Source organism: Orbicella faveolata, unplaced genomic scaffold (genome assembly GCF_042242905.1).
Source record: "Orbicella faveolata isolate gen_17 unplaced genomic scaffold, um_ofav_v1 contig_1, whole genome shotgun sequence".
Classification (NCBI taxonomy): Eukaryota; Metazoa; Cnidaria; class Anthozoa; order Scleractinia; family Merulinidae; genus Orbicella; species Orbicella faveolata.
This window is the reverse complement of record NW_028301536.1, coordinates 29,528,493-29,555,878: the sequence shown is the minus strand read 5'-3', so window position 1 is coordinate 29,555,878 and position 27,386 is coordinate 29,528,493. Positions and strand designations below refer to the sequence as shown.

Genomic DNA, 27,386 nt, shown 5'->3' with positions numbered 1-27,386 from the left:
AAGACTATTCGCTCTTGATTTCTACATCGACTATCACCTCAAAGAAATCTCGAGCTCAAAATCCTATTGTAAAATAGGTGTCCTGATATGACCATAACTCTGCAGAGTTGCTTATGTGAGAGTCAATGTAAGGGAAATCCCATTGAAAACGTATGCAAACTAGTGAAACAGATAATTGTTCTAAAATGCAAAAGCAAAGGCTAGTTTCTCGCTTTGCCGCAACAAATAATTGAATATCACGCCATTAACACTTTTATTTGCTTTTTAATTGTCGCAAATACCGCAACTCTGGTCCTTGAAGCTAAAAAACCTAATTGAACCTAATCAGTAATTTTACAAATGTCATGGCGATTGCAAACGATTATCGTAATTTACTAATACAAAGTATGACAACTGATTACTTAATCATTTTAAAAAATCATTCCCAACTTCATGCTTTGTTTATTCATCATCCATTCCAAACCCAAAGAGTGTATCAGAGTCAAACCAAGCAGTACTTTCTTGTTTGTCTTTCTTTCTTCGTGAAAGTGGTTTGATCTTAGTAATTTTGCTCTTGAATGGAGGTTTCATCGTCTCGTGTAAACCACGTCCACGTGCTTTGCCCTGGAAAAAGAAACATCGCATTCAGTCTTTATTACCGCGAGTTCATAGTAATTGTAGTGACTTTGCTCAGATACACCAGTTCAGTGGTATTTGATTCAACCTTTCAGTACAATAATCATTATATAGTATATACAAGAGACTATGATCATAATCTCTTGATATATATAAGCCGGCTGAATCCATTGAGGAAATATTTTAGGAGGACTTTACCTCACAAAATTGAGAATACGGAGTAACGGATCAGTTTACTGGTGAACATTGCTTTTGTCCTTCCCTGCGGAATATGTGAGTGCTATAAAGTACTGAGTGAAAATGTCTTCTGGTTTATTTGGTCTTAGTTCTGCAAATTATCAACAGTTTTCATTGGTTAAGTTTTAACAAATTTATTGGCGTATTTAACCTACCGGAGATTTATCGTAGAGGGATTCTGGACTTTTCATATCGGGAAACAACTCCTTGAATTTCGCTATTTCCTCAGATTCTTCACTTTGGATTTTAAGCTGAATGACAAAGAAAAGGAGCTGCAACTTAATTAATGGTCAATGGCTTCAAAAGTGAGTGATTCGGTAAAATCCATGCCATACAGACAAAATTCATTCCCTTTCCATATGGCGGGAAAACAAACCACTGACATTGTAGAGTTACTTTCAGTACCTTCTTCTGTTTCTGTGGAACCATTGGCTTGCCTCGTGGAATTTGTTTCAATTTTTGCACTTCCGTGAATGGGGATTTCTCTTCACGTGGCGGCTCATTGTTCCAAGGAGATGGCTTTGGTGAAAATCTAACATTCGCTCGTGGTGTACTCTTTTGATTCTCCTTTTCGCTGACTCTTTTTCTTTCAAATTTTGGAGTCACTGATTCAACCTGTTAAGTTTACGCGGTAGGTTAGCTTCGGTATTGAAGTGGAAAAAGCACCATAAGGGTGACAGAGGTAAAATATATAAGGCAAACATTAAAAAAAACTAATAAAGTTTAACACCTGTTTTTCGTCTCCTTCCTCCTCTGATGATGTACGTTGCTCGTCTGAGCCAGCAAAGGCCACTCTCCTCTTTTTCTGAGAGACATCGTTTTGCTTGAGTATACCACGTGGCAGTTTTGGAGTTTCAGGGACCACCGCTGAATCCCCTGTTGTCGTGTTACGATTCATCGGTTTCGGCGTTGTTAGTTTTTCGTCAGAGGATGTTGTTCTCGGGCTTTTTAGTGGCTTAAGATAAAAAATAACTGAGTAGAATCGGTTGCCTCATAATGGGGATTTCTGATTTTATGCAATGCACAAGTTAAAGCACGCACTGCATAAAAATAAGATGTCATTAACTTCATAAATTATAATAATACAGTATCTTGGTCTATGTAGTCTGTGTGCACCCTACCCCTCCCCTGACAAAAATCGGGGAGAGAGACGCCTCTATTCCCGATTTTTTTGAGGGGAGGGGGCGGATTTACACAGGCTAGAACTATGCCCTCTGTCAGTTTTAGAACATACTAAAATATTGCTGTTGTTATTGGCGATCAGCAGATTTATACTATTTTCGTAACAATAGTTGAGATTCACTAATAACAGTTGAGATGTAAACGTAACCATATATACAGTGAAAATTCAAATGTACAACCGTCGAACATTTGCAACTGAAGATGACATAGGAATGTCGAAACATGTTTTGTAAAATGAAAAATGTTGTTTCCATTTTAAAAATTGCTGTTAGGCTGCTGCTTTTACGACCGTTTAGTTGAGATGTATTTAAACAGTGACAATCGTGTAGGCTGCATTACAAGATTACAAGGTCTTACAACTGAATAGGAAAAATTGTCAGTAAACTCGTCATACCTTGATTTCGTTTTCAACGACCTTTTCTTGCAGTAGCATAATCTCTTTATTCTAAAGATCAAATGTCAAAAGAAAGGCTTGAAATGATCTGGGTAACGCCCGTTTTAGAAGAAAAGAAGAATTAATGAGAATTCACAATATTTACGATTGTTGGCTGATAATATCTTCAAATTTAAAACATTGCCGTACCGTACCTTTGCTTCCAACTGTCTTGTCAGGGTAGCGACGGTTTCAGATTTTTCAAATTCTAATCTCTCCTTATCCTTTTCCTGCGGTGAGCCAACACAAAAATCAAATTAAGAAATAGAATACATTTCCCGTGTTTCCAAGAGTTCTGGGAGTAAGAACATATCTTTGGGAGAACAGACATTAAAGCCTTCGATGAGATTTTTACCTGATTTGTCTTTAGTCGTTTCACTTCCCTCTCAAGGTTTTCGATTTGCTCTTTGGCTTCAATGAGTCGCTTCTCCTGTATGAAAATGAGCTGCCGCTGTTAAGGTGTCTCGATACCGTGTTTAATTTTTCTGAGCCATACCTAGCATTATCCATAAGCTTTTCATTAATCTTACCTCAATCTGATTGATGAGAAAATTCTACCAATTACTGGAAGAGATTAAGGTTTACTATAACGTTTTAGGGCACTCTTCCAACGTCTTGTAGACGGTTTGATTGTTTCGAAACGTTCATCACCCATGCTTGTTAATGCAAACTGAATAATTTTATCCCAAAGTTTCATTAAAACTGAATGCCTAAGTACCCTGTCAGATTTTACGATTTAGAGGCGGCGTTTGAACCATCGAGAAAGTTGAGATACAAATTATTATTTTTGTTTATCTTATCCACGAAAATATAAGTCAAACTCAGTTCAGTTTATTGAGCAAAGACTCAAAAAGCTGACTCGAAATACCAGATATGGTCCAGGAAATACTTTATCGAGACACCTTACGAAGAAACTATGCACATTTAGGTTACTATAACAAAATTGCTATTGCCAGATAGTGAAGCGTTATTCCCACTAATTTGGTACTTACATGTTGCTCCTGAGATTCTTTCTCTGCTTTAACACGCAAGAGTTCCAGTTCTCGCTCTTTCTGGGCTACAATTTTCTCATTTTCCAACTGATCAAGAAAGCAGAATAAGGAGGACGTTTAGAGGACTGAACAATTACAAAGCAGCACTTCTCGTGCATTTAAGCAACCTGGAGTAATTATTCGATGGACATTCGCTGAGAATTCATTCCTTTGGAACACCAATTTTCGCTCAAATGTACGAGTTTTTGATCTGGTAACAGGTTACCTAGTGCTACACTATTTCTCACAGAAAATGTTCACATTCTAGAAACCAATTGTTGAGGGTTGTAAAATTGATTTAGTCATAGGCTAATTTTTGCGTTTGTAATTCTATGAACGATATGTAAGGTAACAGATCTACCTTGTACTTCTCCAGCGTTGCACACAGCTCATTCATCTGCTTTTCAGATTCCTTTTGGACTTTTTCCTTGTCTCGTATAGCCTCTTCTTTTTCCTTTTTAAATTGTCGAACCTATTAAATTGTATGAAGTATTTAAAAAATGACAAAGATTTTTGCAACGAAAAGAAAGAACAGAAATCGAAGAAAAGTCACTAATTAAAACAATTATACCGATGTAGTGATGCTACAGCTATTAGCACCCAGTTACTTTCATAAAGGGTGTAAAAATGTGCTCGGTTTACTCGTTCAAATAGACAACTAGCAACAAGATGGCCTTACTTCTTCTTCAGCTTTTTCCAATGCTTTTGATTTCTTTGTCATTTCTTTCTTTGTACTTTCCAACTGTAAGGTAACAACCAATTGTATTGAGCTAGTATCAATACTGTCACCAATAATATATATCAGCCTAAGTTACGTACCACTTTTTTATCATGGCACTGATAACTTTACCTGACACACGACAATACACAGCTTTCGTGCTAGTACACCATATAATTACAGCTTGAGCTCAGAAATTGGTTTTCCTTTTGCATAGGTTGAGTATAAGGACAATGATGCAAATACTAGGTCGTGAACTTTTTATTTGACTCTGATGATGACTTCATCTCAGTTGTTGTGACACCAGTCACCAGCAATAGTCCTTTTTCAGAGGTACCCTCACCCGTGCAGACTAACAGACTTGATGAACTATCAATTTTACTGTTGTTTTTTCATCAGCAAAAAAGCTACTGAGTATAATCTTTCGTGGTGCAGGCTATGTTCGAATGGTTGGCAAAGACAATACAAATGTTTTACTTCATCAGGACAAAGCCACGAACGCAGAGTGCAGGCCTAGTTAGTTTAGGTGGTAGCACTCAGAGCCAAGACATGACTTAGAGAAGGAAATGGAACATCTTGGTCAGGGGTGAGTTCAATCCGTAATCATACAATCGCTCATAAGAACTGCTATTGGCATGATATGAAAAGTTGGTCGCAGAGAATGAACTTCCTGAATCTAGTGATGTAATAACAGTACCTGTCCGTCAACGTCCTCACAGTGGCTCCTTGCTTTTTGTAAATCTTCGTTACTTTGATTCAACTTCCAGTAAAAACCAAACAAAATGTCAATATTATCAACGTATGGCTTAAATTTAACTTCGACAGTCGTATGTAAAATAGATTGCATGAAATTTTACGAACAATTACAATATCCAAATTGTTCTTCGCACCTTCTCTGTTACATCTTTTATCTGATCCTTGTAGGCAACAAGTTCGTTGGATAACTTGGATTTCTGCCATACACAGAATGTGCACATATCAGGTGTCGGTAGTTAACCCTACAAGGCGAAATAACAATAAGCTACGAATTTATACCTGATTTTCTAACTTGTCCAGCTGCTTAGTTTGAGAAGTAACCTTGCTTTTAAGCGTCTTGTTCTGGTATAAGCAAAAAAAGAAATACTGGTAATAACATCAATGCACAGCATTTACATGTCTAAGAAAACCAGTATAGAAGAAAAGTTTAGTCAAACTCACCTCTTGCTGAGTTTCTTTTGTTTGTTTTGTTTTGGCTGCAAGTTGATCCTGAAGGTTTTTTGTCTAACAGGAGGAAATGTACAGCACATGTAAAAATTTGGGATGGCTGTCGTGATACTCTCGTAATGTTATCCCCCATGCAGTCCCGTCTGTCGGAACAACTTAGCTGTCTCTGCGACTAGCATTGGTATCAACGTTCAAGCTTCATGCAGAATTCATGGAATTAAAGATTTAGGCGTGCGACGTTTCTCAAAAATCATAAGAAAAATATAATCTATTATTATTAGATCTCCCTTTTATAAATACTTTTACAAACGCTCTTAGCCGTCAAAAGCGTCAGTTTGTAGAAAAAGAATATATATCTTAGTTTGCTAGCATTTTGCTCACCTTAGCCTCTAGACTTTCCAATTTCTTTGCCTTGTCTTTGAGATCGTCTTTTAAAGTTCGGATCTGTTATAAAGCCAAACAATCAAACAAGTTCGTCAATCTATGATAAAGCTTATTTGAGTCGATGTCCTACCTAAAACAAACGTAAAACTCAATTCAGAGGTGAAAAATGCTCTCACGCTATCTTTTTCTTTTTCTAATTTCGTTGTCCTCTCTTCGTCTTGTACCGTTACATCATGCTCCATTTTTTCGAATTTTTTCCTGTTGAAAGAAAAGTGAAGAGAATAAGTAGGTTTTCCCCTTGCTCAGCCTTGCTGTATCTTCAGTGGATCAACCACCAAAGTCATACTGCCAGCTGAGATACTTGACTCTTATAAAAGAAGTTGCGCAGTGCTGTGCGTTTTAGGAACTCACTGCAGTCTTTCGTAGTCTTCCTGAAGTTTCTGAACTAGCTCATTTGATTCTTTTTCACGCTGTGAAGCACCCTGATGACAAATAAATATATTAAATATTATGTGACAGCTACATTTTACTGATGAAAACTTGGAACAATTTAACAACAACAACAACAAAAAATCCAAGTACCTTCAAACTCTTTTCCAGTACTGCAATTTTTTCTTCTAAAGCGTCTATTTCACCCCTTCGTTTTCTTTCGGAGGCCTTGGTGAAAAGAAAATTAAAAACATATATTCGAAACCAATAAAATGGGTATACGAAAGTATAGTATTGGTTTTAAGTTACGTTTACCCCAATAAACACCAATGCTGCAGGAAAATTGGAGAGGTAAGCATTCATTTTATAATCAAATAGAAATTAGTTACATACCTTAAAGTCTTCAATAGACTTTTGGAGTTCTTCTTTTTCTTTTCTGCAACAAGAAGACTTTATTGTTTATCCTAAATAAATAATTTCAATGGATTACGGGCAATATGATACATCTTAGACTAAGAACACAGGCGGAAGTCGCATGAATTATGATTCGAAGGTTGTAATTTTATTTTGCTTGGCAGTGTTATGTGGTAAAAGTAAACGGTCTTCTTCTAATTTGTCCTTCACGAAACGAGTGCATTTTAACACTGTATTTTCTACATAAAGTTAGAGTATTTTCCACATATATGTACTTTTCTGGCTACAAAACACCACTTCAAAGGGAAACACTTATTTTTTTTCAACGTTACTCATTGGAGTCTGCATTGAATTGCATAGCTCAACATTTTGCAATTCAGTTCCACCCTCTCTTTAAGTATGTCAATGTGGCACCTTTCATTCTCCAGTTTTGTTTGAAGATCTTGCACGTTCTCTGTTAAGTATTTCTGACTGTAATTTGCTTTGTAGATCTTGCCCTCAAGATCACTTATAGTCCTCTGAGATAAAGGAAACTTGGTTAGTAATAAATAATCCAGACTTTCAAAAAGCGATCTTCACATTGATGAATAAATGTTGAATTGTATTTACCTGCTTTTCTTCGGAGGAAAGTGTTAAAAGTCGGAGCTTTTCCTCTAATTCTTCTTTCTTTTTGTTCACCTGGTCGAGTTCATTCGTTAAAGAAGAGTTTGTTTCCTAAAGCAACAAGCAATTTATTGCTGAAAACATCTAGTTAACAATTAGATTATCGTTAGTCATCTGTTCTAGGACAAGGCGAGCACAAAATGTGTGTCGGAAGGCTAAATAATTATTACCTGTAATTGAGCAAGCTTTTCCTTTGATTGCCGTACCATTTCTCCCTTAGAGAATACCCTCTCTTCCTCTTTTGAAAGGCTGGTCTGCAGGTCTCCACAAGCTTTCATCAACTCATTCTGAAATGTTCGTTAAGTGAAGAATAAACTCAGTAAGGATGGCAAAATATTTCCCTTTTCCGTCGTAAAAACTTTGAAATGGAATTCTCAAATTCATTAATAATTCATAAAGTTTAAACAAGGGAAATCATGACCGTGGCGGTGTTTGGATATCTGATCTTAATTAGCGTAGATTTTTTACGATTTTATTTCTACGTTTTCTCCTTAGTTTTAGTTTCGATTGAGAAGATATATCAAACACTCAAGACAACGTTTGACCACATTTCGAAACGCCTCGAAGTTCGTCAAAAATACTCCGCTACGCGTCGTATTTTCAACTCTCTCCTCGGTGTTTGTGAATGTCGTCGAACGCGGTCTTTCGTGTTTGAAATACATTCCTGTTTGAGATACATTAAAGAGTTTTGTGAGTACCTCACCTTTTCTTTGAGAATATTTTCGTTTAAGGTGTCTACTTTTTCTTTCTCTCTTGTCAGAGACTCTGAAAAGTTAAACATTTAAAAATATTAGATTATAGTTCGCCACTGACCTGATGAAAATGAGTCACAGGAAAAACATTGACTCTATTGTTGCCCTGGTAGTAGCAATTTGTCCAGTGTCAGTGTATGTGTAATTTCCATTGATAACAAGAGCAAAAGCTCAAAATACTGCGTGGCAGTATTAAAGACGATGAAATAAGTAAGTTAAAAAAGGTAGAAAAACTACCAAAACGTTTTTAAAAAAATATTGAAGTAAATCTTTCAAACCTTTTTAGTATTAATTTTACTTATTACGAGTGATTTCGCCCATTGAATAAAGAGGCTTCTGACTTGCAATCTTTCAGTGTAAAACTCACCAAGCTTAACTTGCAGATTTGTCAATTCCTCCGTCGTTGTTTCGTTTACTCTGGTAAGATTTTGAAGGCTTTAGAGAGAAAAGAATTAGAAGACTAAATGAAAAGATAAGTCAAAAATTGAACCAACAGCTCGTCATTCATAGTTAATGCCGGATCTTGAATTTTTTATAACTATTCTTAACTATCTTGTGACAAGTCATTACATAATTTGGGGAAAAAAGAAATGGGGTGAGTTACAAACGAGTGCTTTTTTTCCCTTGGATTGTTTCGGTTTGTTCCACCGCGTCAGTTTGGTATTACTGGTACTAGTCACTTGCCTCTCTTCCAGTTTCTCTTTTTCACTTATCAAAGAAGAAAGCTGTTTCTCCAGCTCATCTAGAACTTGTCTTTGCTCCTTTTTCATATCAAGATTATTATCTTTTAATGTTTGATTCGCTTGTTGGGCATCCTGAAACTGTAATTGGATGGTATTGCGCTCCTGTTCGATCCTCTTGCATTCCTCCTAAAATAGTTACGGGAAAAATATAAAATATTATATAATATAGAAGATTATTTTCTTTACATGCACAGGAACTAGTTGAACGTTTCAATCATTTTAAAGAGTTATTTCTCTATGCGATTATGTTCTGCCATTTTTAAAGAGGACCATGCAAGACGACTATTTATTCTTGTTCTAACCTTATTAAAAGACAACATTTCCTCTGTATTTTGTATTTGGACCTGTTGCGAGGTGATGATACTTTCAAATTTCTTCAGTTTATCCTGTAATAAGGCTGTAAAATAAAATAGAGAAACTCATGCGTTCGACTGAACCAGTGGTCGGAAATATGCACCGCTGTTGGGGAAGTATGTTGAGTACAAATACCTAACCAAATATAAGAGTAGAGATATCTCAGAATGTATTTGTCGGTTTTGCGCGTTCTGATTTCTAGTGATAGAAACTGGCTCTGAGTAATAAACTGGTTTATGGTGACGCCGATAAAATCAGAGCAAATTACCTAGCTCATGCCCCAATGAAGTAGACTCTTCTTTGCTCTTGTCCAAAGCTGCTTCCATGGTGGAAATTTGTGTCTCCTTTCTCTTCGTGTCATTCTCAAGAAGTTGAATCTATGTTAGTGCAACGATAAATTACGCTATGAGAGACGTTTTTAGAACCAAGTAATTAAAAGGCCATTCGAAACGACTCTTTGTTTTCATCACGTAGTCTTATTGCACTATATTTTATTACGTACCTGACTCTCTGCTTTCTCCAGTTTTTCCGTATAGTCCATGACGAATTCTTCATGCACCTGTCTCTGTTCTTCAACTGAAAGGACAATAAATAATATCAAGGAATTAAATGAATGAACTAATTAATAAAATGAGCGAAAGTTAAAAAGGCTCTCCTTTCCTTTCCGGATTGTTCCCAGGTTAAATGACTCCAAAAACTGAGAGCAGAATAAGACTACGACTTACATTTAGTTTTCATTTCATTGTGCTTTGCTGTGTGTTCAATCTGAAGATCCTGAAACCTAATTACCAATTCCTGTTGAGAGAAATCCAGGTATCATATTTAAACGTAGTTTTCCAAGTGAAACTTTCTAGAGACCTTTAAATTTTTATGGTATGGTCGTGTTAGTGGGAGGGGACCCGGGATTTAACGTTCAAATTATATTTGCTATAAAAATTCATGTTCTCACCTGGAACTGTTCAATGCGCTTACTATCTTCAAATCGAAGTTCGTCGCGATCAGCTTCCCCTGCGAGAAGGCATGTTTAAAAAAAAAAAAAAAAAAAATGATGATGATGAATTCCTTCCCCAGCCAATTAGTGAATACACTAGCTAATTTACTTACAGCAATGCACCTTGGCTGAACTAGCATACTGTTACTTACAGTTTAGTTACACTGAATGCAAGTACATTTGTGTCGCCTTTTAATTAGTTCAAATTGTAACTGACGGTACAGGATATTCACGAGTTTTAGTTTTGACATTGCATATTCATAGATGTGCCGCGATGGCATGTAAGGTTTGACAGTTGTAAAGTAGAGACCTATCACGGTTTTAAAAGCTTGATGGGTAGGCAAAGCTCATCAAAAATTACGATGTTTATATGGGAATCCCATGCATGGCAAACAATTTTCTTTAAAAAATTGGATTTTGAACGATTTATGAATAAGTAGAGATAAGAGGCAAAGGATTGCATCAACCAAATTTAAGGGATGTCTCAGTCCAGTCTCGTCATTAAATGTCCATGGATACATTTGTCTATAATTTTTTCCGCGAACTTGTAAAGCCGCGTAAAAATTTACAAACAAATGTATGGAAAATTACAAACGCGACTAGACGATTTCCAGCACAGCTACAATCATCGGACATCCGCAAAGGTCACGTGACTAAGTTGCAAATGAAGAGCAGGTTCTTCAGTACGACCGTCACGAACAAAATACAAAAACAGGCTAAATAGGGTTAAAAGCTTACCTCTATGTATATTTTCCTCCACTTTCGCAACATGATCTTTCAGTGCGTTGCACATATCTCGAGTAGAAACAATTCTAAGAAGGATGTAAATGGCTTTTTTAGTATAGCTTTCACATAAAATGTGTATTGGATTTGGAAGATAAATATGTAATGGTGCCTGTAAAGGAAATAACTGAACGTATAGTGTATTAATTTACTTGTGTTCGACCTCCTCTCTACTTGCAAGCTCTTCTTGAAGCTTCGAGCTAAGACTTTCATTCTGGAACTGTGAATCAAAAGCACGGACTATGACTATAGCTAAGAATAAAAGGTTTAATTCTATACCTCTTCAACGTTTTGTCATATATGCATCATAAGAAACAATATTTGTTCAAATTTTCTGATCATATGATATATTTTTGTGACATTTGTTATGTTTTTGTAGCCACCTGAATGTATTAAGTCCTCATAAATCCCACAAAAGAGCATAAGTGATGGCATTCCATACCAGCATACCAGTCTTTTCAGTCTACAATTGACTTTTGATAAGCCTCTTAGTTTGTAACGATCGATGTGATTTTAAGCCAAGGCCGGTCAAGTTATTTTACATTGGCTAATGTCAAGTGATAGAGCGGTTTTCAATTGAGTATCGTAAAACCAAAACTAAACCAATGACTTACTCAGCCAATCCCAAACCGTAGTAAAACCAAAAACCAAAGTACTTGCCTGATTACTTTCGACACTCAATTGAAAACCGCTCTATACAGGCTCTAAAAATGGGGTGTAATGATATGTGAATCCACACCGTAAATCAAGTTTTGGGAAAAAATCGTCAGAAAGTTTGAAACTTTCCAATGTTAAAGAGCAGAGAACTCAGAAGTTATCTCCCTAGAAAAGATAAGACTGACTTCAGTAGAGGTTTATGCTGATCATCAGATCCCTTTTTACCCCACCCCAACGTTTACCTAAAAAAATCCAAGTTGAAAAATGCCAAGATCACAAACTGTAGATGACAATGGATGAAAATGCTACTATGGTCTGCTGCATTGTAAACTACAGTTAATTCAAATGTAGATCAGTGTATTAACCTGTAAATCGAGGATTGATTTCCTCTGAGAATCGATTGTTTGGACAGCTTCCTGTAGTTTTTTCTCCTACAAAAAGGGGAAAATAAAAAGGTCCGGAAAATACGTGGAAAAAGGATTGCCTTTGGCCGTATCAAAATCAGTTAAGACCAGACAAAAGGAAAAGAGTATGATGACAAACATTTTTACCTTTTCTTTTATTTCTATCTCTGTGGACATTTCCCACTTTCTTATTTTCTCTGCTTCTTGATGAAGGCGAGTGTGCAAGGTATGAATTCTTTCTGCAGATTGCGCCATGTCTTTTTCCACTTTCTCTGTTTCTGCATGTTAAAGTGGTATTAAATATTGCTTATATAAACAAATAAGTTCAGTTGTCTTTTTTTTTACACAAAACTCTGGTTTTCTTCGGCCTAAAAAATTCTTATTAGCTTGTAGAATTAAAAGAAACTTTAGCAGCTACCTTTTTCTTTCTGCCTTGGGTTGTTTTGGCGAAAATAGGTGTTAGAAGGTGAGTTGACCGGCCTGATGTTTAACTGATGTCCATGATATGCAGTTTTGTTGACATTTGGGCTCGCAAAATACGAAGCTGATGTTGGAGGAGATTGGGAAACTGAGCTTGTAGACAGCTTGAATAACGGTTGCTGAATATGATGCTTCAGTTGTCTGTGGGCCTGGGATTGCATCTCGTGAATGTCACCTCTCTTGGCGAATGAGAACTAGCATGGTGTTGAGAATGTAAATCCACAATGAAGCTGTGGTGGCAACATATAACTTAAATTTACGAGACTTTTGCCTGTTTCCTCCTCGGTAAGGATTTTTGTAGACAAAATTTTTGACTCAAATCATTTTCCCGCCACTTTGGCGGGTTGCAGTCGCCTCGTTATCATGCTTAAATAGAGTCCAGTTTCTCACTCAAAATAAATCTTACCACGTGACATCGTTTAGTGATGACGTTTCCAAACTTCTCTCGGAAGAAGAAAATGGCGGATGCGGTTGTGAGTCCGAAAGACATCGCCATTATATTCAAGCGGTTGAAAACTCTTCCTGATAATAAGGTAAAGATGTCTTTATGAAAATTTTTCTTCTGCCCATAGACAACTCTTTCCTCACTATAGAAGTCCTCTTTTGTTTTTAGACTTGCTTTGATTGCGGACATAACAATCCAACGTGGGCATCAGTAACTTACGGAGTATTTCTATGTATAGACTGCTCGGCCGTTCATCGATCTCTCGGTGTTCACTTGACCTTCATTAGGTAAGGAAAATATCTCGGGTATATGTTCACAGTAGTTATCTTGCCCTGAGAGTAATTTCTACAAGAAAAAGACAAGAAAATGTGATCGAGCGGTAGATGCTCCTGCCGAATTTTGTTCGAATCATTTGTTCATTTTGTAACACACAACTAAATAAAAGACTAAGGCTGCTTTTTTCGACGTTTCATTGTGTTGTTTAAAGGTCGACGCAACTGGATACAAATTGGACATGGCTACAGTTAAGAGCGATGCAAGTTGGCGGCAATGCGAAAGCGGTAAGACTCGAACATATAATTCACCCTCTAATTGAATTTTTTAAGAGAAGTCATTACTGCCATTATCCTTCCCGTGTGCTGTTGCATATTTTGGCTGTCCTCGCACTTTAATTATGTTGTGGTTTCTAATAGATTTTTGTCGTGTACATTGTAGTTAACAATTCTCTTGTGGCCAGGAATCCTCTCTTTACTGTAAACGTAATTACGTGATTCCAATCTCGGGCATTGTGGATTGGTTTTGTTTCATTCAACCTTCTCATATCGGAGGCTTGTTTCTCTCAAACCACCGTTGTTTTCATTCGTGACGAATGAATTTTAGGATTGAACTTTAGCGACATCTGTAGCCACCATTTTGTTTGATCCGTTTTGTTGAGCCAGCCGTTTGCGATCAATTTCATTTCTTCACGAAAAAGAGATTATTCATTTTCCAAATGACCTGTTGACCAGTGCAATTTTTAAATATTAATATTTGCCAAAAAAAATTTCCCCTAAAAGTTATGTAATCATGTTGTTTACTTTTTTGACTGAAGGACTTAGCTGTTGAAATCAAATCTAAGGTATCCTACCAAAGATTGCTCGTTGAGATTTTGCTTGGTAACTACATGTATGATACTTTGAAAGTGTTTAGTCTAACCTGTTGATCACATATATATCATTATGGGTTAAAAATTAAGATAGAAACTATAGTCACTCGAGTATTTGTATCGAGTACTCCTACGAAGTTGTGAAACCACTTCTATTTTTCTTTGTTTATTATTATGGGCTACATATCAATTAAAATTTTCTGGCGTTTTCTTCTGTATTGTAACTGATTTTTTTTCCTGTTCTATATCTCTCTGTGAATGGTTTGTGAAGATAATGTGCTAAGAGGAATTGTACCTGCAAGGTTAAATGGGGAAAGTAACTGAATTCATACATGTTGGAGTCTAAGACTTGTCTCTCATTTATTATATTGTATATGCCAGCTATGAGAATAGCCAAAAAGCAAGTAGAATTACTTTATTTTTGATTTGGTATGGTTTTGTAGCAACAAGATTATATCAATGACTAATCGATATCACCAATGACTGGTAAATGACTAATCGATAACAAAAATTATGTGGGCTATTGAATATTCATTGATTACTCATCAATGTATTGGTAGTCATCAATGACCAATCAACTGATTACCCATTTATCACTCATACAGTGATGCCACTGATGTTATCAATGTCATTGATATCAATAATTGCTTCTGTTGCAATTATTGTATTAATTTTTTATCTCTATTCAGAATGCTTTCTTTAGACAGCATGGTCTCTCCACTGAAGATACAGCTGCTAAATACAAGGGGTAAATCCACAATTTAAATGTCTTGTTTTGTTGTTCTCTGCATTTGGTTCAAAATAATTACTGAGCAAGAATGCAGAATTTTCTGTGAGATAAATCTGGAATAACTACTTCAACTCTTTGTAGTTGTAAATGATTAGTCAAAATCAATTCAACCTCCACTGCTTTTACCATAAGTGTACTTTGAGATTATAAGTTATGTTGTTAATTTACTGTATCTGTTCAAGAAAGCAAGATGAAGGGTTTTTGCTTTATTGATTTTTCCTGTGGTTTCTTTTATTTAGTCGTGTGGCCCAGATGTACAGAGAAAAGCTAGCAACACTAGCAGCAAGAGCTTTCCAACAATATGGAACCCAGGTCAGGGCTGGGAAGAGTAACCATTATGTAAACTAATGGGAGAAGTTTTATTACAAATCCTTAGCTGCTCAGCAGTAGTTCAAACATGAACAAAAATTTAGGCACAGTTTTGTAAACTTTTCCAGTATTCATTCTGACTGATATGTTTAATTTAATTTGAGACGCTTGTAACATGTACTAACGTGTATTTTATAGTACTTCTAGGATTAAGTTAATACTGCTATTTGTCAAGTTTGGCTTAAATGTCTAGATTTCTTTAAAATGTTCTTCATCAGATGTGTGTGGTATAGAAATGACGGTACATGTATACACTGGCTGTACTTAGGGTGAAATATCTGTTTCTATTGCAAAGCTCACTGGTGCAGTGTTAGCAAAACCAGTGAAAGTGTAATTACTCTGCATATTTTAATGTATCTAAGGTCACTAGGTAACAGATTTTTATTATGCCATAAACCTTATTTTCTCTTATAACTTCAGCTTCATTTGGATAGTCACCATGGTCCACATACACCCAACTCTCCTGATCGTAAAGATCATGATTTCTTCAAAGAAGTAGAGAGTCAGTCTTTTCAGCAGACTGTTGTGATACCAACAAATGGAAAGAATGGAAACAATGCTGGTAAGTGGAATGAAGAATAAGAAATTCCAAAATGGGAGCTGAGTGATATCCCTGGTCAGCCATTCCTGGGTTTTCAAAATTCTCATATGTATGTTACAGCTAATCTGAGACAGTGTAAGTGGTTTTGTGTAAAGCTAAGCAATTAGCATGGAATGTTTAATTTGGGTAGAATTTCAGTTGTGTTGTGTTCCTATTCCTGACACATCTTTCTTTATCACTGCACTGCCTTGTTAGAACTTGTTGTTGCTTCACTGGGTATTTAAGAAGAGCCTTATTTTTCTGAGTAACATCTGTTTTCCCATAATAGCATTGAAGAATTCTAATATTGTTGAGTCTTCTTCTCTTTAGGCAATGATCTTAGCCAAAACATGGAAAATCTTAGTGTTTCTCCACCAAAGCATCAAGGTTGGTGTGCACTCATGTTTAATATACTGTATATAGGCATTACTTGAATAATATTGCATCTTAATGAAATTTGCTACTTGTGATAGCAAACAGAAGAAAAACATTGACCAGTATTTCCCATTAGTTATCAGTTCCTCATTGTTGTGACCCATTTATTTGTAATGAATTTTATCATTAGTAATCAGTACAATGTGTATTAACAGTCATGTAAGTAGCTCCACGGTGATACAGGGTACAAAGAAAACCAATTTTCAGGCTTGCCCTTTTAGGCAAGCTGTAACTATGACTTACTAGTCCAAAAGTCTTTCTCAGTAGCCTCAAAATATGTCATGTCTTGTAGCACTTAATCTGTAACTTAAATTTCCTCAAAAAACTCCCAAAAAACTTCAGTTGCCTTAAGCTTTGAAGCTTGAAGTGGCTTAGTGATCTGCAACAGGATCTTCAAAAGGATTTTTTGTTGTTCTAGTCCCCTAGTGACAGACTCCACTACTCTCAAGAAAGTATACACTTAAGAGTTTTATACTATTCTGTTAAAATTTCAGGCATTTAAAATTTAGGATGCTTGAAAATTTCAGATGGTTTTATTCTTGGACATTTTATTGTCTGCAATTAGAATTGTCCAAAATATTTTGCAAGTTATATGCCCTGTCACCAGTGAAGACACTTTCCTGCATTTGCAAAATAAACTTTTTACCTTTTGGGTGTTAAATCATTCCAAATGATTAAGTAAGGTGCCAAGGATTTTAACCTTATTTATTTAATCGTCATTCATGCTCTTCCCAAACAGATGCCCGTGTACCCACAATAGGAACCAGAAAGCCTGCTGCTACCAAGAAGAAAGGGGTGGGTTTTTTCATTTTTTCCTGTTTAAATTCATATGTGTCAGTCAGCTGTAGCTTTGCATACCTTTCAAAGAGATTAAACACTATTCAAATTATTTATGAAGGATAAGTTACTGTTTACATTACATGTGTGTTGTTAATGGCCTGGACACTGTCTGAAGCAAAGTCCTGGTCATAAGAACAGAATGATTAGTTTCCTTGGTGTTAATGGTATATAACGTAATATCATTATCATTAAGTATCATTATATTGTTATTTTTGAGAACGTACAGGTAATAATGATCATATAAAATGTATCACCACAACGTTTTCATATTTAAATACCTCTTGCATTGCTGTGACAGAAAAAAGGAAGTGTAGGGCTTTGTTGAAGGGACTGAGGTCATAAGGTTATACAGTCATATAGTTTGTAGCTATAACATACTTGAGTGTTTATACATGTACTTACTAACATGTTGTTCTGACACTGTATTTTCTTTTTTGTAGCTTGGAGCTAAAAAGGGTGGATTAGGAGCAACCAAGGTTTGTTTTAAAAGTATCGATTTTCTGTAGAAATAAAAACGAAAGATTTAAAACTTTTTAAAGTTATACTGGCTCATACACAATGTAGTCTTTTGCTTCTCCCTCTGCTTGGGATGCTTGACCATGCTAGATAGTTCTGCACATTTTGTCAGGTTGCCCCAATAATTGGCTGATTCTTATTTTCACTCTATAGGAAGAGGCAATATGGGAGAAAATTGTCTTGCCCAAAAACAGAACACAATGACCCCAACCTGGGATCAATCCTGGACTGCTTGAGCCAGAGTGTAGTACATTTGTTACACATAACACTATGTAACAATTGTCACACCTTCGCACTAGCACTTATTGCACAGCATGCACAGCCATGTAATTAGCATAAAGCACTACCACCACACATTTGTATAAATTAGGCAGTTTTCATATTGGAAACTGAGCAAACAACACACTAACCATTGGGCCACTGCGTCTTGCAAAATCTGGACATTGATTTTATTTGATTACTTTTAAGCTCTGAAGTCACAATATTTACCATTAGTAGTTAAATGCTGTAATAAATCCTCTTAAATTGGCCCTGTAGGTGAGCACAAACTTCAGTGAGTTGGAATCCAGAGCCCAGCAACTGGACAAAGACAGGGAAAAGGCAGCGCTTGTGAATGCCAAAGAAGCTGAAGCAGAGCTCATGTCTCCCAACCTTGCATACAACCCTGTGAACTTCAAGAAAGAGGAGGAAAAGATGCGACACACTGATCCCAAAAAGGCTGCGCAGCTGGAACGTCTCGGGATGGGTTTAGGTGGGGGTAAGAAAGGGACATCCACCCCTTCTGGCAGAGGTCATTCTGCATCAGCTGCCATGGAGACCGTTGAGCAATTGAGGCCTTCCAAGACACAGCCATCCTTTGCTGACAAGCTCAGGGTGTCATCAAACTCCAATATGGATTTATTTGACAGGTAATGGTAGCAAATACATGTAAATGGAATCTTCCTGCTGCAGGTCATTTAAAACATGATTTTTGTTTTCCTCAAAATACGTGCATGTATCAGTAGTTTGCACACTTGTAACTCCTCTGGATCTGGTCGCTGGCAATGGCCTTTCTCTTCATTTGATTGGACACGCTCAAAAGAATAACTGATGGTCATGTTTACCACATGGTTCAATGCACCAATCAATTTCTTCATTTGGGATGATAGTGATGGGTCTTGCAAGGCAAGTAACGATTGAAAAGCTGTCACACACAACATGCAAATTCAACATGCTGACAACAACAAAAAGAAAGGGACCAACGAGAAGGTGCAATGTTATGTGTATCTTATTGCTTACTGATGTCTTGGCATTCATTTTGGTATTATTTCCAAATTCAAGTTTTTCATTTGTAATGACAGTAATGAGTCTAGTGAAGCAAGTTTCAGCGAAGACCTCTTGAAGATTTACAACAGAACACCACAAAGTGTGACAAACCTGTCATGAGAAGTTAATTGTTTCCTCACAGGCTAACTGCTTGTAATTTATTAAAAACTGAACACTTCACTGGTTCTTGTGAGACGAGACTCTCATCTCTCAAGATGAGCCCTTGTCTCATGAGATGAAACTAGATTCTTATTTCAAGAGAAAGGAGATGAAAGGTGTTAACTTACTTTCAAGCAGTACTGTACCTGTAGATTAACTAAAAATATACATTTTACAGACACTTTACAACTTTAATGTAAGTTGTGTAAGTTCTATGTAAAGACATGTTTGCCAGCATTAGTGAGGTTATCCAGTTGGTCAGGAATGACAGGTGTACAGCTGTATGCAGTGTTCCAGTTGATTCTTGGATGTTTAGACAAGGCATTATTTCTTTTCTTTTTAGCTATGGAATGGATGGGACAAGTTTTACTGAACCACCTCCCATGTAAGTATGACTGTGCAGAACACATCACCAGCTGCCGTAGACTTGTGACTTTTTTCATTCATTTGTGGAAACAAATTTTATTGTTTTAATGTGCTGTAACCTATTTAATCAATATTTTCTGCACCATCTCGGGCAATCAAATGCAAGACAAAGAGATTTTTCATTAACAAAATCAAAATGCTGTGTTTGTTCTTCCTGTCTGTAAGTGTTTGAATGTAAATTTGTATCCACTTTCTGTGCAGGTATGATAGTCCATTTGGATCAAGCTCCTGGGATAGGGATAGAGATAGGTATGTCATTGAGATTTTGTACCAGATTGAAATGATTGAGAAATTTTAACATTTGAAGGGGGACACCAAGTGAATACTTATTTTAGAGGTTGAGACAGCAGCAAAAATGTAGAAATTTTCAAAAATAATACGACTTTTTTAATTTTCACAAACATGTTTCGATGGTACATCCTATAGCTGCACGCACACGCGCATCATTTAATTCCGTTAACTTCAAAATTTATCTAGCGTATTGTTTCCCAACGCAATGTAACGTATGATTTGTAACAGGCACGTTTTAAATCACTGTAAACTTTCATAACCGTCACACTGATGATGACGGATGTACCGTCAAAACATGTTTGTGAAAATTAAAAAAGTCGTATTATTTTATTTTAGAGGCCTTACAAAATGTATCACATAGGTTGTTTCACACACAGTTGGGTAATGATGGTCATTTACATGTAGATTGGACAGTTCTGTCTGTGATCACTGGCAATGTTAGGTACTTTGTAGGTTTTTGTAATTAGGTATCAATTGAACATCTCTTTCTGTTGATATTTTACTGTTTAGGGATGAAATAGGCTCATCTTTTTCCAGTGAAAGGCGATCAAGCCGTGAAGACAGGTAAATTGTCATGGTGTTATTCATGGTTTTCATTATTTCCTTCAAGTTTTCTTTCTGGTACTTTTTCATTCTAGGGAAAATGTAAATTTTCATGAGCAATTGGGCAAGCAGTGCAAATATTTTCCAGCAATCTTGCTCAGTTTAATCACAATGGACTTTACCCTCAACAGTGTGCCAGGTTGGCCCACAATTTGCCTTTTATACCCTCGTCATGTAATGCTTGTGCTCAAAACTGCAATGATGACCCTGACCAGTTTTCGACCTGGTTGTCTCATCTAGAGGTTACACGGTAAATGCGCAGACCACTGGGCCACAGTGCTGTTTTCTATCTTATAGATTTAGCCAAGCTTAAAAACAGAACTCCTGATTACAATAAGTTATGGTTACTCCAAACCTTCGCAGGGCTACTTTTTCCAAATTTTCTTTTTTCCAACCAAATTAAAGTTCATTATTCAAGATAGCATTTTCCAAAAAATAAAAATAAAATATTAAAACGTGTGCAAGTTATTGGAAAAAAGAGGTTTTTTAATAAAAGTTAATAAACTGTCGAGGTGTCATAATCCCCTAAAGGCATGGACTCCTCAGCGACCTTTTCATGGCAAACGGCTTAATCCAGAGATCCTATATCAAATACTTTTAATTTGAGATTTCATGTCCGTCAAGAGTGCTTTTTTGTAATCACGCTTTGGCAATTGCTCCTCAGTTTCTTTTCATTTTGTTGCACATCGCTTTTCTCCGTTTTGCCCTTTTTTTGTTGACCACCAGCCTCAAACGTATGCGCCAAAAACGTGACTGTAACACTATCGCTTTACAGCAAAGCTCAACTTTCCTTACTGTGAATGCTAGGGGTTCTGTTATTTCATTGGCTGGTGGTATTTTGAGTTGACATATCCCTCTGAGAAGGTGTGACATGTCTATAAATCTTTAGAAGGCGAAAACTTGCACTTGTTTTTCGAGAGAATCCCTCTTTAAATGAATTAACAGGGTATGTAGAATTGACGGTTTTCCATGAAATTTGGCCAGAACATTCACTGATAGATACGGAACAAGCGTGTCGGCAAATTCTTTTATTTCAAGGACTTTTCTTGTGGCAGTCTCTAACGCAACACGTTACACGGATTTTTCGATAGTGGAACTTGACAGATCTATAAAAAGATAACCAATAGAAATGAAAGAAAGTGCTGACACACTTTGAGAGATTGATGCTTTGTGATCAACACTGCACAGTTATTTTGCATCAACGATCGCATTTGATAACCGATTAATTCGCCGGAATTTCAGTCGGACGTATTGGCGTTAACGGCTTTTGCTGCCTTAGGAAAGCAGTCGGCAAAAAAAAAGGTATATAATTTTATCGAATTCTACATGTTATAACCTTTCTATTGATATATAGTTTGTGGGGGTTTCCTTCAAAACGGCATGCATACAAATTGTTTTCTGGAGGACACCTGCGAAGGTTTGAAGTAACCTTAACCTGGCTTGAACCTGCAATCCACCCAAAAGCCTGTATGTGGACAGCGGTCAACGTCAAAAAAAACACGAGACCTTGATAAGCTCTAAACATGAGACTGCGATATGGTCAGCGGATACCTTGTTTTGACAGGTATCAATTGAATGTAACATGGATGCCCAATATAAAAGATGTATGCTGTAAACCTGCCCCTACTAAACTGTAAGGATAAAGCCTTGGCAACTAGGTTGTCACAGAGTGACATTTCACTGGACGGACTTACGGACAATCATGTGACAGGCAAAATTTTTGAGGTCGATGGGCTACCAAATTATCTAAGATACGAGGCTCGGCTTGCGTGCCTTCGGCACTCCGCTATTAAGGGCTCTATGAGTGTACTGTCCACATAGAAATCTAGCATATCTTGTCATACATGCCCTGGCTGTGGAAAGATTCAAAGTTCTTTATTTAGGGTTTTTTTTTTCATTTCAAGGTTTGACAGAAGAAGAGATCCAGAACCTGTAGATTATTCATCTTCAGGTAAAAGATAACTTTTTTGTTCAGCTTTTTTTGTATTCCTAAGCAGTGGTCAGTTTCAATGATCAACATACTTGTAACAATTTGAAACAAATTTGAGGAAGTTCCACAGTCATTAAGTAAACACTGTTATCACAAGCCTCTGAGGGTACTTTAATGACATCATGTACAAAGCAATCTCTGCCATGGGGAGCTTGTAATTGAAAGAAGTAAATCTTTCAAGGGGCGAATATTGGTCCATGGACATATCTTTCTAGTCCGGGGGCTTATCAGAAGTGTACGGCATGACTCAACAATAATCCATTATTCCTTCTGAGAGGTTTGATCAAGGGCTAGGCACCTGGCAAATCAACTGGCTGTGATGATGATTTTGCCTACCTGGTTTGACCATCTAGAGGAAAGTTTTTCTTACCAAGGATTTCAGTTCAAAATTTTTGTCTTCCTGTTAAGACCAGTTTTCCTCCTGCTGAACAGGTGTAATGAAACCCCTGCCTCTATGAATCTACGTTACCATATTTGTTACCTTTTTGTTTTTTCAGGTGAAGCTCAAAGAAAGTTTGGAAATGCCAAGAGTATTTCCTCAGCTCAGTTTCATGGAAATTCAGACCAGGTATAGTAAACAGCTGCTGAATATGGATTTCCTACTTAAAGGCTTAGCCATAATAAAAAAAAAAATCAGGTTTCAAATAAACTTCTTATAGATTCATGAATCCCATGTGTTAGAAGAGTTCCAAGCTGGCAGTAAATTACATGATGGTGTTCACACTACAACACTAGTGCCCAAAACCACTCAGTCAGTCTTGTGTTGCTTTATATGTAATTTTAGGAGGAGTATGCCATCAAGTCTCGGCTGGATCGTTTCCAAGGATCCAACAGTGTTTCTAGTGCAGACCTCTTTGGCAATGATGACAGCAGACCTTCAAGATCAAGTAAGGAAATTGTTATGACTTAGTTTTATAGTTAATGTGCATAATATACATGTACATCATAAGAGAACTGTCACCCAGTTTACACATGAGCATTAAGGAGCATTGATTGAGCTTGCATGAGTACTCGATAGATATCACTGTACAGTTAGTATGAAATTATGACAGCAACACTGAAACCTCAGATGACTTGAAAATTGTTTATTAAAATTTAAATCCTTATAATGAACTATGGAACTGTCTAAAATATGTTACCACTACAGAATTTAATTCAAATGTATTATGCCCACTGGAGACAACAGGAGAAATTGCATGTGGTTGTAGGTGAGCCTGATAGGGTAAAAGGTTCAATATTATTTTAACGTTTATCAATATTTTCTCCTTTCAGATGCTGCTGGTAGTTTTTCATCAGCTGATCTTTCACAGCTTAAAGAAGGAATGGCTAGAATGACTGGGAAGGTTAGAATTAACATTTAAGACATAGATAGTATTAAGAAACATTGTCTGAGTCTGAGAAATGCTGAGGAAACATGTTGAATTGCGTGCGAGTGTTCCTCAGCCTTTCTGGGTTTTCCCGAACATTACAAGTGTTTCTATATTTTCCAACAGAACACAGAAAATTGTTTTCTTTTTCTTTCATAAATTCTTTGATGAATAAAGGAAATCACTTTGAATCCTTATCGTGATACTTACCAAAACATTAATATTTCTTTGTGTGATCACTACATCAACAGTTTCTAAAAAATTTATAGAACAACTGGTTTTAGCACATTCTCACAGGATATTTTCTAATGACGGATCCTATCACCATGCCTCCATATAATCAACTTCTCTGCTTTCAGCTTTGGGTGAGCTGTAACGGGGATGTGCTTGCCCTAAAGTCATTTTCAGTACCCGGTGGTCTGAAAATATTCTTTACTTGTGCAACTAATTGATTAGAAATTAAAATTAAACATTAATTCAATCTCTTACAGTACTTCTGTAAGATGAATTTCCTTCGAAATTCCCCCCAAAAACCCTCACTTACATATCAGGCAAGCAGCAGATAGAAAATGAAATCCTCTAGCCTTGTGCTGTTCAACTTGTCTTTCTCTACACACTGATAAGGTGTACAAGAACACTGTGACATCAATCAGCATTGTTGCATTATTGTGGGTATATTTTGTAACGTGGTTTTCAATACTTCTAAATGTAAATGTGAGTAAATGTTTGTTTACAGTTGTGCATATTATTTTCCTACAGTTGTCAAGTATGGCTTCAGGAGTTATAGGAACATTACAGGTAAAAACTTGTTTTCATGACATTGTAACTCATATACAGACTTGTTAGGTTGGGAATTTTGTTCGGTCTGTATGTTGCAAAACAAGACATCTAACTTTCACAGAATATTTCTTTTTTTTGCATCTTTGTTTATTATTTGACCAGTGCATGTACTATTTTATATTGTTGCTTGGAAACTTACATGCATCCTATGGTGGCGAACGTTTTGCTTGTAAGCATCACATGTCAGCTAACTGAATGACTTGTGTTGGGAATATCTCAAAGTCACTTCAGTGTCTAACAGTGTCTGAGTATGGCAAAATGAAAGAAGAAATACAGAGGATGGCTTGAGAAAATGTTGTGTCTGAGTGTTTTTTCAATGGAAAATAAGTACATGTATGATCCCTTGTGAGGGTATCTTAAATTACACATTTCTTAGAATGTTTTTGTTTTTTTCCTCAGAACCGTTACAGTGGGTCCAGTTGAAGATTGTTACAATCTTAGCAATTACAACTAGGAGAATTTGTCATTTCAATTGGCATTATTGAAGTATATTCATTAACAAGTTATGTTTTGTTAACCAATGTGAACGACACATCAAGGCAAGGTCCAACCTTGTTGACCAGCTATTTATTCTCCTTTCATGTTTTTTCTTTGGGGAAGTTGTTTGTAGAGTGGAAGATGATAAAGTTCATTTGCTTTTGTCCTAAAAAAGTTGCAGTTCAACCTATTGAATTCTTGAAAAAAAATAATTCACTGAATTACTACTGGTGTACCTTCCATCTATCAATGATTCCTCTCTGAGTGAACGAGAAGTAGGCTCTTCAGACGGTTTTAAATTGGACCGAGTTTGATAAGATCTTACAGGCAATAAGAAAAGTAATGTATTGCCTATGTTACTCACTGGCAATTTTATGAGAATTTATAGTTAAAAGAGGAACATTAAACTGTTTCAGACAGAAAGGTGAATTAGAAAGAAATGATTAAATTAAAGAGAACGTTTTCACGATTTCTTCAAATCTAGTGTTCTTCCAAAGCAGGGCATTTTTTAGGGGAATACAATGTAATTGAAATCATTACCAGAATATTTACAAAGGAAAAGGGAGTGAAGTGAAGAATATATCTTGACTGTTCATTTGAATGTTTAATGCTAGCAAACCTCAGCTTTGAAAAAATAAAACTCAGAATTTTAGGAATTTAACATTAAATTTGAATTTACACGATACATTGGTCACTCAGTCTTATTTATTGTTCAACTGTCAGTATACATGCAACACCATCTTGTAAACTTCACTTTTTTCCTAATCCTTCTAAGGCCGTTCATCCCAATTACACATGGTCAGTCAGTGTATAGTATTCATGCTCAAAACAAGGTTGAACCATGCTTAAATAGCTTGCCAGTGTTGCCTTCAGCTTGGACAAGTGTTGATCTCAAGTTACCTGTGATTATTGGTAACCATTATCGGCCATGATATCTTTGCAAGGGAGTTGGAATGTTTGTCATACAGTAAAGACTACTCTATACATGATGTAGGTAGCGCAATAAACTATTATTGTGTAATGGAAGCAGCTATCTGCCTGTTAACTTTGATTTCAGTATAGTATAATATATTCTATTATTTTGTAGTGTAACATCATTGTGTGGCAAAAGTAGAATTCATAAGAGTTAGAAATGGAATATTTTAAAATCCAAAATGTTCTACGGGTATGGGTGAAATTGTTAATTATTTTAATACTTACCTTTTTAACTGATGGTATTGTTCATTTACAATATAAACGTTTTTGAATGAAACCATAGCTTTATGATGGCCCATAAAATTATTTGGCCAAAAGTTCTGCTGATGGCTCACTTCATGTTCTGTTGCAATAGTATTGAAATTATATGCCAATTGTTGTTTTCTTGCTCGGGCTTAAAATGATCTCCAATTGATTGCAGACCTCATATTTTTTTTTTTGAATCAGACATTATATCTTGTTAGAGGTTCAGAAAAGTGCACAAAAAAACAGTTATTATGTAGTTTTCACTTGTAACATAATCACATATAATTATTGTAGCAAATTAGCAAGTGGTTTGTTAGTTATAGGCATTTTAAAGTAATGTTAAGTGGGTCATTGTAAATGAAAATGGTTTATGACTTCTGTCTTTCAGCCCCAACCTGATCTAAGTGGTGATCATTGCTCTGTTAAGACATTGTTGTTCTTGATCAGGATGAGTAAAGAAGACTTTTGTCACAGTCCTTTAATTTATTGTAAAAAACATCCTTGTCATAGCAGGAGAAACTTCCATAAAGTGTTTCTTTTTTTAAGGAGGAAGTAGTGGTAAATTTGTGTCGTCTTTGGGGCTGAAAGATTTCCGGTATAGCATTTAAAATAATTATACAGCCTGGTGCCTTGGTGTTGCTTCCTAGCTTTGAGTTTTTGAAGCAGGTAAGAAAGAGAAGCACTTGGCTGCATATGAATGGACTATTCAGTATGTGTAGTGAACTCCCTGTAATCCAGATACTTGGCAGAGACCTCTTGGAAATATTTCATCCTAGAAGAGGCGTTGTCCACTTTTGTGGGGTTTCCTTGACAACATCTCTGTCTTGGTGAGGGTTGACCATCGTAAAGGGGGAGCTCACTCTACTTGTAGAAATGTCTATGTAATGTGTTGTTGTCACTTGATTAAATTGTTTTAAAATCCGGTTTCTTGTGAGTGGATTTTCTTGTCCTAAAAGAAGTACTTAGCAGATCTTGACCAGTTACTTTCTATGGATTTTAATGGGATCAAAACCAATTACCTGTTTGATTCAAATGCAAATGGCTCCCAATCATTTGCACTATCTACAAATCAAGTGCAAGAAAAAAAAAAAGTTACAAAAGAATGACGGTTCCCT

General features: G+C 36.3%; 2 protein-coding genes across 3 annotated transcripts; one reads left to right on the top strand and one right to left on the bottom strand.

Moving 5' to 3' along the window:
- Positions 1–263: 263 nt before the first annotated feature.
- LOC110052863 (uncharacterized) lies at positions 264–12,922 on the bottom strand. The gene is made up of 35 exons (XM_020759056.2): positions 12,412–12,922; positions 12,141–12,271; positions 11,955–12,020; positions 11,085–11,152; positions 10,888–10,961; positions 10,108–10,166; positions 9,884–9,953; positions 9,661–9,734; positions 9,427–9,535; positions 9,107–9,201; positions 8,746–8,930; positions 8,429–8,496; positions 8,013–8,074; positions 7,480–7,596; positions 7,256–7,360; positions 7,061–7,164; positions 6,626–6,668; positions 6,386–6,460; positions 6,215–6,285; positions 5,980–6,061; positions 5,801–5,863; positions 5,414–5,476; positions 5,252–5,314; positions 5,107–5,169; positions 4,914–4,976; positions 4,178–4,240; positions 3,860–3,970; positions 3,460–3,546; positions 2,823–2,897; positions 2,623–2,697; positions 2,429–2,479; positions 1,583–1,807; positions 1,258–1,467; positions 1,008–1,103; positions 264–603 (listed from the first exon to the last, which is right to left on the bottom strand). Exons 1-35 carry the CDS (start codon positions 12,632–12,634, stop codon positions 442–444), a joined length of 3,351 nt encoding a protein of 1,116 aa, XP_020614715.2. The 5' UTR covers positions 12,635–12,922; the 3' UTR covers positions 264–441.
- LOC110052794 (ADP-ribosylation factor GTPase-activating protein 2-like) lies at positions 12,896–27,195 on the top strand. 2 transcript variants are annotated; one of them, XM_020758964.2, is made up of 19 exons: positions 12,896–13,006; positions 13,087–13,205; positions 13,406–13,478; positions 14,752–14,810; positions 15,092–15,164; positions 15,642–15,783; positions 16,132–16,188; positions 16,976–17,031; positions 17,517–17,552; positions 18,130–18,500; positions 19,400–19,441; positions 19,684–19,731; positions 20,284–20,337; positions 22,281–22,327; positions 22,864–22,934; positions 23,151–23,253; positions 23,639–23,709; positions 24,493–24,531; positions 24,973–27,195. In XM_020758964.2, exons 1-19 carry the CDS (start codon positions 12,899–12,901, stop codon positions 24,994–24,996), a joined length of 1,593 nt encoding a protein of 530 aa, XP_020614623.1. In that variant the 5' UTR covers positions 12,896–12,898; the 3' UTR covers positions 24,997–27,195. The 2 variants fall into 2 exon arrangements, with proteins under 2 accessions (XP_020614623.1, XP_089127425.1); XM_089271299.1 differs by lacking the exon at positions 20,284–20,337.
- Positions 27,196–27,386: the final 191 nt, after the last annotated feature.